General features: G+C 39.1%; 2 protein-coding genes across 2 annotated transcripts; both read right to left on the bottom strand.

Annotated features, from left to right (window-relative positions):
- Positions 1–94: 94 nt before the first annotated feature.
- Positions 95–5,726, bottom strand: foxr1 (forkhead box R1). The gene is made up of 8 exons (XM_058629319.1): positions 4,024–5,726; positions 3,429–3,521; positions 2,833–3,080; positions 2,224–2,292; positions 1,670–1,797; positions 1,155–1,387; positions 233–1,001; positions 95–111 (listed from the first exon to the last, which is right to left on the bottom strand). The coding sequence occupies exons 1-7, from the start codon at positions 4,142–4,144 to the stop codon at positions 973–975; spliced, it is 921 nt and encodes a 306-aa protein (XP_058485302.1). The 5' UTR covers positions 4,145–5,726; the 3' UTR covers positions 95–111; positions 233–972.
- A 146-nt stretch (positions 5,727–5,872) lies between these two features.
- On the bottom strand, positions 5,873–14,022 carry LOC131459455 (V-type proton ATPase subunit d 1). The gene is made up of 8 exons (XM_058629318.1): positions 13,827–14,022; positions 12,351–12,522; positions 10,647–10,825; positions 10,431–10,510; positions 10,173–10,250; positions 9,582–9,758; positions 8,465–8,542; positions 5,873–6,699 (listed from the first exon to the last, which is right to left on the bottom strand). The coding sequence occupies exons 1-8, from the start codon at positions 13,951–13,953 to the stop codon at positions 6,538–6,540; spliced, it is 1,053 nt and encodes a 350-aa protein (XP_058485301.1). The 5' UTR covers positions 13,954–14,022; the 3' UTR covers positions 5,873–6,537.
- Positions 14,023–14,540: the final 518 nt, after the last annotated feature.

The following is a 14,540-nucleotide window of genomic DNA, read 5'->3' as shown; positions in this document are numbered from 1 at the left end:
ACGTACTCATAACCTTTTACTACAACTGATCCCAGGCCGGACACAGCACCACAGAGGACGAAGAGGAGAAAGGTTCCTAAGATGATGCTCTTCGTCATCATCACCACAGTACTGTCGTACAGAACGAACACTTGTTTATGCTGTGCTATCGTGCGTGAGATTTAAATCCATATTTGTGATTACTAGGATACAATTCTGATCAAAATTCTGTAAAACAGTTAAGTGTCATTACCTCCTATTTGCTGTCCGTGCGACAATGTCCTCAGTAAGAAACACCTCTGCTCATAGAACCTCCAGCTTCAAGTCATTTCCTTGTAAAGTGCAATCATTTGCTAAGCAAATACTCAACCCCTGTCTCCATATGTTCAGAATTTGATTGTTGGAAAATAGGGAGCAGATTCACCTACAGACTTGAAACAATGATATATTACACCCAAGAGACACAAGGTAGCAGGTACATGATAATATCAAATATGTTATGTGAACACATTGGTTTGAGTTTATCAGACATTAGAACATGAAAATGTAAATGTGTTGAGAAAAAAAAAAAAAAAAAAAAAAGTGCTGGAAAAATAGTTTGAGCAACATACAACTTCTTAATCAAACCTGAAGTTAAAGACAGGAATTCAACCGTGAGATTACCTTGGCATATAATAAAATTGCCACCATGCTGATATTAGTATCTAAATGACCAAAGTGCAAATTACACTGGCAGCACACAAGGGACGTCAAATCTAAATATGTCAGCACCTCAAACAAATCACTTTTTCTTAAACACAAATATCTGTATCTGCTTCAAAAATCTGGCTTTATGTACCTGACTGACAGGCAGCCATATACCGCTAACTCAGCTTCTACAAAATTGAATGTCTCTCTACATATTTACAAGAACATGATGCAAGAAGCATGAAAACATTATGTATATTGAGCTTTATTATGCACTGATTCAAACTACTACATTTACAACTGCTGTCACAATGCAAGTAAACTCCAAATTATATCTGAAACAGAGAAAAAAAATTATTGTTCAATATTATAACTTAAGTGTTATGATTTAAAAGATTACAACAATTTGATTCACAACGTACAGTCGTCCAAAGGGGATTTTTGGTGTCCTCAACCTCATACCCTTGAATAGTTTACTCACATCTCACCTGGGTGTGACATGCTCCGCTCCAGCTGTTTCAAGGAGTCTCCTGCCAGTGCACGGATCTCGTCTTTTAGCCGGCGATGGCCATCCATGGTCAGATGCCAAAAACACGACTTCCTCTTTCCATCTCTGCACAGTTGGTTGCAGGTTTTGCAGAAGCTGTTGCTAAAGCACAAGTTGTGTCGAATGGTGTTCTTCCAGCCGTCTGGAGCGGTCTGAAAAAAGGGGAAGTGCTCTCTGGGAAAGGACAGACAGGAATATAAGGGAACATGGGGAAGCGCAAGTCAAAAAAAACAGACTGTGGTGCAACATGTTGGCAAAATGCAATGTAACAATTCAAAGTTATACACAGGACCCACTAAATTGCAATGCTTTGCCTTCCAGCACCTGCAAAAATGCCCAATTGGGTGCCATCCATTTAGCTAACATGTATGTTGTGTAATCAATCAAAATGGGACTGGACATTTTACTGCAACATAAAACTGTTGGCTGCACTCAACCAAACATTCACTTTATGACCTGGTGAAGTTGTAAATCTGCTGGACTTTGAGGCTCCCAGTGTGGCTGCTCTTAAGCGCCAAGGCAATGAGGATGCAATAATTCACCGGTGGACGAGGCCAGCATCCTGGCTTCAGGTTCTTACTCTCCTGGAATAAAAAGGAGAACAATTACAATTTTAAAACTATTAAAAGCCCATCAATAATTTACTTATGTTGCCTGTGCATTACAGACACATTTCCAGAGCGTGAACAGAAACATGTAGATGGCACCGTTAAGCTCCACTTGAGATGTAGTCTCTAGGAAAATGTTCATTTTTTTTATAAACTTGGTCATAAGTTTGAGCCGTTTGTGCCGACAGCAGTTCATTACTGCTCAGTTGGATCCAAATGTTACATGATTGCACTAAAGTGGTGAGGAACTTAAAAAAATAAATAACTCAAACTGCTCTAACATTGCCAGATATTTATGGGTTCATGAAAATCCTTACCAGAGAACAAATAAGAATAAATAAAAAAAATTAAAAAAAAGATAAACACATCTCACTGAGCCAAGTCTGAGCCTTCGGTCCTCACCCTGGCTTTGGTGGTCCTCCCCTTGCGTCTATTCTTGGCTGGTCGACAGGACACGTCCTCCTTGTTCCTCTTGAAAACACAACACAGTTTGAATCACTGCATTGACGACCAGTTCATTTTTTCATCATTAGCGTTTACCATTTTGCCAACAGTTTGAGGACATAATACCATGTAAAATCTTGCATGTGGAGTGGAAAACATTTAGTCAAAAGGACCATGTTTTGTGATTTAAAAAAACATGAGAACATCCGCAGCAAGGACAAAAGTATTAGTTTCAGAGGAATATGCGCTACAGATGTTAATGTTTTAAATATAATATTTAATTTCCGTGTGAATGTGCCATTCACAAGGCAATAAAACTATGGATTCAGTAATGGAAATATGTGCAAGACCTTTACCTTTCACTGTCTGATTATTACATTTATGTGCAGAAGCAAACTGAGTGAATACTCGCCCTTTCATAATTATGCACATACAGCCATTTGAGTCAAACGGCCCTGGTTTGGATATGTATAAATAAAACATAGATGCAGGATAACACAGGTTACACAAAATATGAATGTTGTAAATGCGTGAAGTGTACAGGACAGTGTGACTGCTGCAGTGTACCAAGCGCTTGGTGGCGGCGGAGGAGACTGGATGCAGCAGTGCCTCCTTAACGGAAACATGATGGGGGGCAAACATGCGGCGCTGCCTTGAAGGTGGATGTTGGTTCTGAGCGGGCTTCAGCAGAGGCCTTTGGATTTCATCTGTAGGTTCATGGGGAGTCTGCAGAACCTCGGTACTCGGTTCACACTGGATTGGGCAGGCAATGTCGGGATTCACCAACAGCCACAGGTTCGGCTTCACAAAGGTGTCTAATGGATAAAGAAAAATGTGGCGCATTATATATATGAACAGCCTGGCATATCACAAGGATGCACATGATTGTCCTGACATAATATTAACTCGACAATGATGATTGTCTTGTTGATGCAAATTAGGTCATTCAAGAAATGCTGAAGAGAAAAATGTAAGAAATTTGACATACAAATAGAACATTGAACTTGTTAAAGAGTTTTACAGTTCATCTGCCCTTAAATGCTGCATTGCACTAATGACACTTACATAGCACAAGATACGGAGGTTGCTCCAAAGACAGAAGACTGAAAAGGTTATGTTACTCCCTTTATTTTTTGTTTTATTGAAGAACTTCAATGAATTACCTGATGTTTTATCATACCAAATGAACTCATCTTTTCTTCTGGAAGCTCTTGCTGAGGGCCTCTGGATAACATACTGCTCATTCAATTTGTCATCTGTCATCAGAGACAAACAGTGAAACATAAAATGCCACAAGTATCCGAGTGCACATTTGGGTCTGCTGTGGCACACGTCATTCACTCCTGGGAATAACAAACCTTGACATGACACATAGACATTTTTGTCCAGACATTGCGGCTCAGAATGTCAGAACTCTAACCACAAACTCTAAAGAGCAAATCTCTTTGTCAATTGTATGTAATAAGCACATGTACAATTGGAAGTAAGCACACAGGTACAACAAGGAGACAAAAGAAAATATAATAATTATAATAATCTGAAGGATAACAATAGGTTCCTCGCACAAATTTGTGCCAGGAGCATTTATTGGTAATTAGGTCGTCGCATTTTGACAGTCAGTGTTTCTCAGAGAACAAAGCAAACCTGATGAAACTGTCCTTGAAACAAAACCTTCAAGCTACCTTTTTCTTTTTCATGGGTTCCTGTGGTGCTTACAAAGAAGCCTAAAACTACAGAGAAGAGAAAAAAAACAGTCACCATGGAAAAATTGGTCAGTTGTAGTTGCCAGTTTCAGCTCCTTGTCCATGTCCCAGTCTGTCAGGCCTACAGAGCAGTGCAGGTCAAAGAGCTCAGTTTTGGTTTTGAGCTGCAAAGTCATACCTGGATTTATGTAATGCTTTGTTTCTCAGTTTCACAGCAGCTCTGAGAAGACGCACAGGTTTTTTGATTAGGCTGTGGGCCACTGATGCAGCAGCTGGAGCCCAACAGTCTGATTAGACTTAATTAAACCCAAACAAACATCAGCCTGTAGTGAGCCACTCTACCCTCTGCAGGGTCGAGGTTTGTGCCAGATTGTTATTTGAATTAAATCTTTTTATATATACATACATCAAAAAGAGTTGTGAATGTGAATTGATGGGTCCAAATCATGGATGTATTACAAGAACTGGATAGAGCACCGCCCCTTTGACTTTCGGGTTTATTTTCGGGTTGCGTGGTCCACAGAGCATGCGCAGTAGTGTTACTCCTATAATCTCTATCGGTTTTGTGAACGAGCAGTCCGCGTTCTCGACTTGCTCGGCGCGTCCATCAACAGCGAAAGGCATGATGGGAGTAAGCTACTGACGTGCGCTAGTGGATTTCATGAATATCAATCGCACGTTTGCTTCGGGATTTAAACCATAGTCCAGACCTGGGCATTTTACGGCCCTTTAAGCGTCCCTGTCCGGCCCGCGGTATGTCAGTCATAAACACAGATGGGAGTATTTATGCTGCGCATGCACTACAACTGTGTTGCTTTTATTTTCGAAAAGCCTGACGTATGGACGCACGCATCTGCGTCTGTCTGCACAGCGACTGGTGACGCTATCCAGTTACCCCTGGCCCCCTAAAAATGTCGACTCGCGTTAAAAAATAGTTAATTCCGAATGGTGCATTTTCAACAAGACATGGACTGCTAAATATTTATTTACAGGCGTCAAAAGTAACGCCGTGTACTTAGTTTGTGGTACACAAGTAGCTGTGTTTAAGGATTACAATCTGAATCGCTACTACGTGAGCAAACAAGAAGAGAAATATAAGAACTTATCTGATGACGAGGCAGCCTATATAGAAGATAACGTTAAGTACGAGGTCCGTGGTACTTTTCTTCTACAAGTGTCTCGGTTTAAGTTCAGGAGTTATCATCTCCCTCCCTGTTTATTATCTAACCAGCGAAGCACCGTCACTCGTATGTAAACTCATCCGATGTGATTGCAGCATTAGTGCGTGTAAGCGTGCAGGTGCTCTGTGTGTGTGTGTTTAATTCATTTAATTAAAATGTTTAATTCATTTTAATTAAATTAAAATGAATTCAAATTTGGCTCGGCCCTCAACGATATTTTGTGTTTCTCATGTGGCCCCTTGTGGAAAATAATTGCCCACCCCTGGGCTACACCATGGCCTGTTACCATGTGGACTGCAAATAGAATTGTTGTATTTGAAGCATGAAATAAGTTAAAACGTTCCTTGATGAAATATTATCCTCAAAAAATTGCATTACGGGAAACATTGTGTGACGACTACTTGTAAAATGTTTGTTGCTTTTGCCAATTCCAAGTTAATTTCCTGATACATCAGATTTTCTACATCAGAATATACAACAAGCCTTTTTCATTTGTCCAGACCTGCATTAGTGCAGTTCAGTCTTTTTTAATTTATTTTTTAACACATTTCACAAGAAACCAATCAAAATAGCGATAAATCAATCTTTCATACAGCTTAAACAAATTATATAGTCATCTTTAAATATCTTTAAATCTTTAAACACGAAGTCTGACATATACTCATTACATATTTTCATTTACAGAAACTCCACACAATAACAGGGACAGTGGGGACCAAGAGCCTCTGTTCTCTTGCTGCGTTTTTAATCTAATAATTTACGCATTTCACTTGTTAGTTTTCAGGTAAGACCACTCTAATGACATGCTGACAAAAGCTAGCACTAAAACAGAAATAAGTACAGGTTATATAGAACACAGTTGTGACTGACACCAAGTAGAGGAATGATTTCATGTACATTTTGAGCAGGAAAGGCTGATGGTCAGAGGATATAAGGTTGTTTTTAATGATTTAAACGTACTTCACAATCAGCTATATCATATGCCTAAATCCTGGGGACAAAAATTCTAATCATCTGGTTTATAATACAAGCCAATGTGGACTTGTTGACAAGACGTGTTGTCAAAAACAATTTTTTGACAGTCAAAAGTACGTGTTTGAAAGTCAAATGAGTTGCCCACTTTATCTTGTGACCATATTCAAATAAGCCCATCTCAGCCTGACCAGACATGTTTGAATGTCTTTATGTTAAACAACTTTCAGTTTAGGTTGCCGATACACATTGTCTTTTAAAGAACAGATTTACACCTACAGTACGAGTGAAGACCAGGGAAAATGCACCATCACAATCTTTCACAAATAACTGCAATCACTATCACTGTCCAAGACATAGGGCTCAAAGAAATGATGGTGGGAAGAAGAGAATGGTGACAGGGAGGAAAAGAGGACTTAAAAAATAGGAATGTAGTTGTCAATCTTGGCGCGATGCCGTTGAGCAATGCACTCGGCGATCCAGACAATGTTTCTACATTCCTGCTCCTTTAACTTGACATAGGCGTAGAAAACACTGAAGTGGAACTGGTTGAGGAAGGCCAGCTTGTTCAACTTCACCTGCATGAGAAAAAAAAAGAAGAGTAATACTAAACCTAAAATTACAAGCACACATATAATTTAATGTGAAGCGTAAATGGCAACACATCGGAAAATCTCCACACCCAACAACACATCCATTGGTCTGCTAAATCTCATGTAATGAGCGTGAGATACTCTTTTGACCGCCTTCACACGCTCTTATGACACACCTCAGATTTGTCATACCAAACAAAAATCAGGCCAGTGCACTCGTTTACTGTTAATCAATGGTGTATTTACACACTCAACGTACACTCTGCACCTGCGCTCAACAGCGCACACAGCAGTGCATGAACGGCTCACAGTGGTGAGGGGATGATGATTGGGACACGCGTGTTAAACTGCTCCGTTGTCTCATTTTTATATATCTTCTACCTACATAGCTCTACATGTTAATTTCCCAGAGGGAACCTCCCAAAGGGATTAATAAAGTCGTCTGTCTGTCTGTCTGTCATGTAGTGACGTTTTCCACGTCATTTGTGATGCTTACAGTTAACAAACATATGTTCATTTTCGAAGAGTGATACATGGTGCGTTATTTGCCGTTGTTGTTAATTGGAGACAGCCACATGTTTTTTTTTTTTTATCTGATCTATGCGTTAAGCCTGACAAACACCACTCACAATTGATTAATTACGCCTTGTTTTCTCGGCTGAACTGGTAATTTCTTTCCCACTACCCTAGGGTAGGTGGTGCAACTGCACTCGACAGCAGCTGAAGAAGCTTGAGGATGTCAGAAGAAAGTAGGAAGGTCACAGAGCACAGTTGTCCGCTCAAAGGTGTTCCAGAGGAATATCCCTGACAGGTGTGTAATACGTAGGCCAATCAGTGTGGAGTATTTATGCTCTTAAACTTCAAAAATTCTGACTTACCATAAATCATGAAATGCTCTCAAGAATGCAACAAATATTCAAAACATAACATTTAGTTTTAATCAAGAATGTTTTTAATACTAATCAAAATATATTCAACCATGAACTTGCCTATAGATCTGAAACGCAGGTCTATAAAGTGCGCGATAGGCACATAGGCAGTCATCTACAGTAGATTTCTAGTGTGGGGGCAGCTAAGCCCAAACATGGTGCTTTGTTGGTCACTCTAAGCTAAATGCTCAGCTCAGGTTTACTTGTGGAGGCCCTGCAAGTCAGGATGTAGTCTATGAATCTGACTGAATTTAGGTATTGCACATCTCCAGCAGGCCACCCTAAAATCCACCAGAATGCAGGAAATCACATGTACTGAATCCAAAATTTTCTGGGAGAGGAGTCCCCATAACAAAATGTTTTCCCTGAACAGAATGTACTTATTGTCCATTTCCATCAGGATGCCCCAGTAAATACCAGGATGCAGGGGAACACATGTAAGAAGTCATAATAAGTACAATGTTCCCATACATCGCTGTCGCCGTCTTGTGGGGCAAAACTTTGGTCACCCTCACCTTTGGCAGCCCTATTTAATATCCACTCTAATCATATTGGCTGTAGTACCCTTCATATTTTTCATAATAGTCCTTAAAAAAAGTGGCTCTGTTTCAAACACTCACAACGCTGTATTACACAGGGGCTACAATGGTAAATTTGTTCTACACACACATTTTTTTCATAGCAGCACTGTATAGCCCTGGTGAAATAAACAACATGATTAAGATCTACCTGAACTTATTCAAAACCTTTAAATGCTTAAAATTCAGATTATTAGTTTACACTCTTTAAGACCTCTTCTCAGGTGTAAGATCATGTCTCACCTCATGCTCAAAGAAGCGATCCTCCAGTGTTTTGTCCCCAGGGTTACTGCCGGCGCCTTCAAACAGCAGCTTGTACTCCTGAGGAAATGTGCAAACAAGTTCAGAAAAAAACTGGGTTACCCAGTGAAAACAGTGAGACACCAACAGGAGAAGATAAACCCAGTGACAGGACAAATGGACAAGTGAACAAGACCTCAAAACAAAACCATGTTAGCCAATGCAGGTCACAAGAACCTAAAGTAACACATTGTTGGATTTTGACATACAAATAATATCTTCAATATCATTTTGATAGTAGTGATAGTAGTAGTGAATGGCACCCCAGTCAAGTACTTCAAAAAATGTGCATTCAATGAGCTAAAGGTTAAATAGGCCAGGTTGAAAAGTAAGCTACATAAACTAAAGCACTATTGTTCTAATGTCATCTTTTACTGGGGTTTTTTTGGTTTCTGATATCTTGAAAAATAAAACAATGTAATCATATTTGCGCACAATGCATACACGCATTACCACGCCATAATTGGCGATAGCTCTAAGACAGCAAGGGAAGCTCAGTTTCCTCTAAAATATCGTCATATACTGTATGTACAGTGTTGCATTTACATTTTAATACTAAACGTGCGCTAGAATGCAATGAGAACTAGTTCGTTCAGAATCAGCTGTTTTTCACGGATGATAGATCGCCTTAAGTAATTTTCGTATTCCCAAAGCCAAGTTAAAACCACTTGAAGCTCAGCTTCAAATGGACTAGTGGGCTTGTGCGGATGCTGGGATTCTGCATGATGATTGGAGGAACTGTCTGAAAGGCAGAATTAGTTTTGGATTGACAGCGTTGTAAAATTACAAATTTTCATTTGTAAATAAAGACTATAAATAAAGACATTGTTATAGAATTTCAGTTTAAGATAATTATCGCATTTCCTTGTTCTAGTTGTTTGTTTGCATAATTTATTAGTATTATTTATTTAAACATAAAGCAGAAACAATGTGAGTTCACGATTTCTGTATAAACCCCATGTGACTGCATAAAAACGGACAGGCTAATAATATTTCAGGTGCTATAGTTTCTATTTAAATGCTTAGCAGAAGTCTATAGAACAAAGGTTTTTGGACTTACAGGGTAAAAGTCGGCAACAGCCTTGACCTGCTCGTAGTCGTCTGCTCGGGCCAGTTGAGCAAGTCCTTCTGGGTAAAGCTTGCCACAGTGGGGGAAAAGCTTAGCACGGTCTTCTTTGGACAGCTCTGTGCCGAATGAGTTGATGGTGATGATGAAGGCTCTCCTGTCAGCTTCGAACTGCGGCAGAGACAATAAGTCATGCGAGTGCCGCAAACTGGTACTGGTAACACAGTAAGCTAATTTCTATACACTGATGACTAAACCAAGTCAAACCATATCTACCATTTTATTATTACATGTTATATTTGATCACACATTCTACCGCTGACAGGGATGAAGGGTAGAGGGGACGGGGGTTGGAGGGACGTTGGAAATGATTCAGTTTTTATTATGAGAAGCACTTTGTGCTACAATTGTATTGTATGAAAAATGCTCTGTAAATAAAGTTTGATTAATTGATTTAAGTAAAATCTTTCATGCAGATACTCTTATCTCATTGCCATCAAGACCCAATTAACTACTTTATGTACTGAGAACAAATTTAAGGAGCATGTTTATTAACTTTTGTCTGTAAATGAAGCAGAAACTAACCTCCAGGATAGGACACATGGTGTCTGCCGTGGTTCCTCCAAGGTTGGAGCAGAACTTATAGAAAGCCTCAAGGTAAGCCTGAGAGGACACGGCACAAAATTAATGAAATCCATGCACATCAACAGCAACAAATAAATATATATTTATATAAATATAAACAACAATTACAATGTAGTGCCTATCAAATTCTTCAAAAACTGAAGTAAAGAAAATCTTAAGTTTATTGTATAAGTTTATTGTGACTGCAATATGTTTTACCTTATAAAGTGTATTACGAATTATTTCAATGTTCATCTCGTCCAAGTCCTGTTCAGATATACAGTCCTGGAAGAATGCAGCTGTAAATACAGTTCAGTACATTAAACCAACAAAAAGCAGTTCTTTGAGCGTCAGTGCCATCTCATGTTTAACATGTGACACTACGTTTTTTGTTTTTTTTTTAGGTTTCTCATGTATTTACATGGAGGTACATACCCAGGGGTGTGTCCACCAGGATAGCATTGTACAGCTCAGCAGGGGTCTGGGCAATGTTGACCGCCTCCATCTGTTCAAAGCTACCAAGTGGGTGACACTTAGGCACCAGCTCAGAGATGGCCCGCTGGTGCAGAGTGCCCGTAATCAGCAAGATGACGTTATCAATCATGTAGCTGTACCTGATATCACATACAGAAGAGACCAGAAGAATACAGTCATATCTGGACAAAGACACACTTTTTGTCATGTTGCCTCTACACCACCATAATGAATTTGAAATGAAACAACTGATTACAATATCATCTGCAAACAACATAGTCCACATAGACTCCTGTCTGACCTCATCGGCATCGGTCAACCTGTCCATCACCATTGCAAACAAGAAAGGGGTCAGGTTGGAATGAACCCATCTGTCATTCCAACCACACACCTAAACACTGCGTCACTGTCCTCATACATGTCCTGCACCACCCTCACATACTTCTCTGCCACTCCAAACATCTTCATACAACAACACAGTTACTTCTCAATTCTTTCTGGTCTTCTCTACACTTTTCATTTGACTAGTTCCACATGTTGTAAAACTCCACCACCATCTTCCCCTTCAGCTTGTCCTCAATAACAGAAACTGTGAGAGGAGACGCCTCATTTGCCAGGAAGCTTCCAGTCTATACTTTTCCACCAGCACTCTGAAAGTAAAAATCACATCTGTGGTACTCTTGGCATTAGCCCATACCGCTGCTCACTGATCTTTATTTCTTTCCTTAACGGAGCTTCAACAACTCATACCCATGTCTTCATTGTGTGGCTGATCAACTTTACACCTCTGTAATTACTAGTTCTACATATCACCCTTGTTCTTGGAAATCTGTTCCACTACACTTCTTCTCCATTCCTCAGGCATTTTCACACTCAAAAAGTCCAGCAGTGGACATGTATGTCACCTGGACCAACTGCATTTCCACTCTTCATCCTCTTGCTAGCCGTCCTCCTTACTAATCTTCTGCACCTCCTGAGGCACCATCTGTCCTCCCTTCTCTCTCATAGCCATTTCTGGAACCAAAAAATAGTGGTTCCTCCACACAAACCGTAACATCATAAGTGGACGTGTCATATTCTGGGTTGTGAAAATGAGTGGAAAGTAGAGGAAGTATGGTGATTTTGACCGTGTTGTGTTTACTTCTGCCTGAGTAATGTGGAGTAATGTCCTCCCACTTGTGTTCCTCTTAAACTGATGTGAAAGCAGGCTGGTTTGCCAGAAAGGTACCAAAATTCTGAGGCCCAAGAACCTTGGTGTCCCCTCTATCAATCAATCCATCAATCTATCTGAATATGAAATAAAAAGGTGTTTGCTGTTTCAAGTTGTAAAAATCAGGTTTGCAACAGTCATTAAATGCCAACAGCTATGCTTATTGCCAAAAACGAGTAAACATCATGGCATTGCACAGAAATTTGCATTACTGCAAAAAATAAATAAATAAGAAAAAAACTTTTGTCTTGCATTCCCACCAATGCTGATTGGAGGCGAAAGGGGTACATAATACACAGACAAGTATGAAAAAGGCAAGAATGCATTAATGTGTTTAAGTGTTTCACAAAGCATCTTAACATTCTGTTTTTGTGTCTTTGAAGTTACAAAATATAATATTTGTCAGGTATACTACAGTAACATAAATTATTTCAATCCAACATCTTTTTGCTTACGTGATGAAGTCCATAAAACTGGCCAGTGGCTCATATGACTGGTTCCTCATGTGGCGAAACTCCACCACCATCTTCTCCTTCAGCTTGTCATCAATAACAGAAACTGTGAGAGGAGACGCCTCATTTGCCAGGAAGCTGCCATAGTCTGTGCTCTGCAGATGGAGCTTCAGATCTGACAGGGAGATTGACAGGCAGATTAGCAATATTTAATTTGTGCTTGACAGCTTTCTACAAGCAGGTGTTTTAGTTCATTGATTAATTTAAAATTACATGCTTTTATCTCATCACACCTGATTACCGCGGGAATAAAAATTAGACAAATTAAACAGGCTATAGTCAGCACAGAACTCTGAAATCTTTTCTTAGTGTTTGCAGTATTAATATTATTATTGTGTTTATATTTATTTGTGATTTTCTTTTATTGTTGTTGCACTTGTGTTTTATTTGTGAAGCACCTTAAAATGTGGATGCACAATATTATCTGCATGGTATCTGTATTGACAGATATTGGCTTTAAAATGTTTTAGCGGATATCAGCAAATAAACCAAGACCTGCCGATGTGACTAATGACAGTAAGCTAAATAGGTTGCTACCTGCTTGAGTTCTATGTTTTAATTATTGATGTGTTTATTTATTTTGCTCAATGAATACAATTTATAGCTACATCTGCTGAGAGATTAGGACGCAAAATATTACACAATCGATGAGATGAAATGACCTACGTGTGTGTACATATACATATACACATATACATATATATATATGTTATAAGCAATTGTGATATATCGGTGCATCTGCAAAAGCCCAATGTTGCTGTTTTTAGTGCTATATAAATAACGATTATTATTACTATTATTATTAGTGTTGTCATTATTAAAATGCTGCAAGGCTGAAAATGAATTAATGAATTTGAGTTAGCTGCAACATACAATACCATTAGTAAAATATGTAAAATAGTTTAACATAACCAAAGCATCTCAATAGGCATTAGATCTTTATAAAAACATTTGTTAAGGTGCTGTAAAGATTCAATGTGGAAAATGGGGAGGAGATACAGCAGATGTGTAATAAAATATCAGTTATATTGCCCTGTTACCAACTAATCTTAATCACTGTAAATCTGGTGCTTAAATTAAGTTAAAGCTAGATACAACCACTTTCAGTGTCAATTTTCTTCCTCGTTGTACTTTCATTTCCTCTTAAGAAAAACCCATCATTGATCAATAAACGTCACAGCACTCAACTAGCTAGCCGGAGCTAGCAATGATTCTAGATGGTTAGCGACTATTGTCCCTATTAATATTATTTACCTAACTAAAACACAAAAACACAAGTACGAGTAAAACAAGCAATATAGATAAAGTAAGAAAAAGAACGTAATACTAGCCAGTCTAACGAACGCAAGGTAAAACCAGTGGGATTAGCTAAAATGGCGAGCTATCATGTTAGCCGTTAGCTACGGTGTGTTTTCTCACCTTCCAGGGTCTCGCACTGAACGAGGTTTAAATAATCCGCTTGAGAAAGTATTCCAGCTTTAAAGCCTCTAACCAGGCCCTCCAGGTAGCCGTTATCGACATTGAAATATAGCTCAGAGAAAGGCATCCTGTCCGACCGTCCGTTCTGTCTCTGCAGCAAAAGACGTTCGGGAGTCCTACTGACGTTAGCGTCAGCTGACTAAACCACGTGATCGTCATCTGATCAGTCATATGCTTACACACACACACACTTCCCAATAGTCAGGCTTCGCCCTCCAGGTGGATGCAGTCTTGACTTTTGAGAAACAGCTAGTGGCGTGTTTCACCATGGCGTGCTTCATTAATTTCCTGGAGACTACTATTACTCTATCCTTAACCATAACAACAACTGGCTTAACCCTAACCTTAACCTAACCATCCAACATGTCTTCACCTTAACATGTAATCATTTAGGTTATTGGGACTTGCTTTTTGTTCCATGAGAAAGACAAGTCCCCATATTAGGGAGGATGAAAAATTAATAAATAATCAACCAATCAATAAATAATACAGACATGAATAAATAAACAAATACAGAAATTAAGGAATGATTGAATGAATGCATAAATAATATAATAAATAATTGTGATTACCATCTACTTTGTTCTGTACAATTCAGGTATAGTGATAGTAACATGTTTAAATTAAGTTATTGAGAAAACATTCGATCAGCTA

This window comes from Solea solea, chromosome 5 (assembly GCF_958295425.1).
Source record: "Solea solea chromosome 5, fSolSol10.1, whole genome shotgun sequence".
NCBI lineage: Eukaryota > Metazoa > Chordata > Actinopteri > Pleuronectiformes > Soleidae > Solea > Solea solea.
This window is presented reverse-complemented; position numbering and strand designations above follow the sequence as displayed.

What these genes read in the sequence shown, in the direction of transcription:
- foxr1 (XM_058629319.1), bottom strand. Translation starts at nt 4,144, where the DNA reads ATGACTTTGCAGCTCAAAACCAAAACTGAGCTCTTTGACCTGCACTGC. An exon ending in CCGCCGCCACCAAGCGCTTG is followed by an intron (nt 2,293 to 2,832) that starts GTACACTGCAGC and finishes TGTGTTTTCAAG; the next exon opens with AGGAACAAGGAGGACGTGTC. An exon ending in GCGGAGCATGTCACACCCAG is followed by an intron (nt 1,002 to 1,154) that starts GTGAGATGTGAG and finishes TCTCTGTTTCAG; the next exon opens with ATATAATTTGGAGTTTACTT.
- LOC131459455 (XM_058629318.1), bottom strand. Translation starts at nt 13,953, where the DNA reads ATGCCTTTCTCTGAGCTATATTTCAATGTCGATAACGGCTACCTGGAG. An exon ending in CCTGGTGGACACACCCCTGG is followed by an intron (nt 10,511 to 10,646) that starts GTATGTACCTCC and finishes CTGTATTTACAG; the next exon opens with CTGCATTCTTCCAGGACTGT. An exon ending in ATCGCTTCTTTGAGCATGAG is followed by an intron (nt 6,700 to 8,464) that starts GTGAGACATGAT and finishes TTTCTCATGCAG; the next exon opens with GTGAAGTTGAACAAGCTGGC.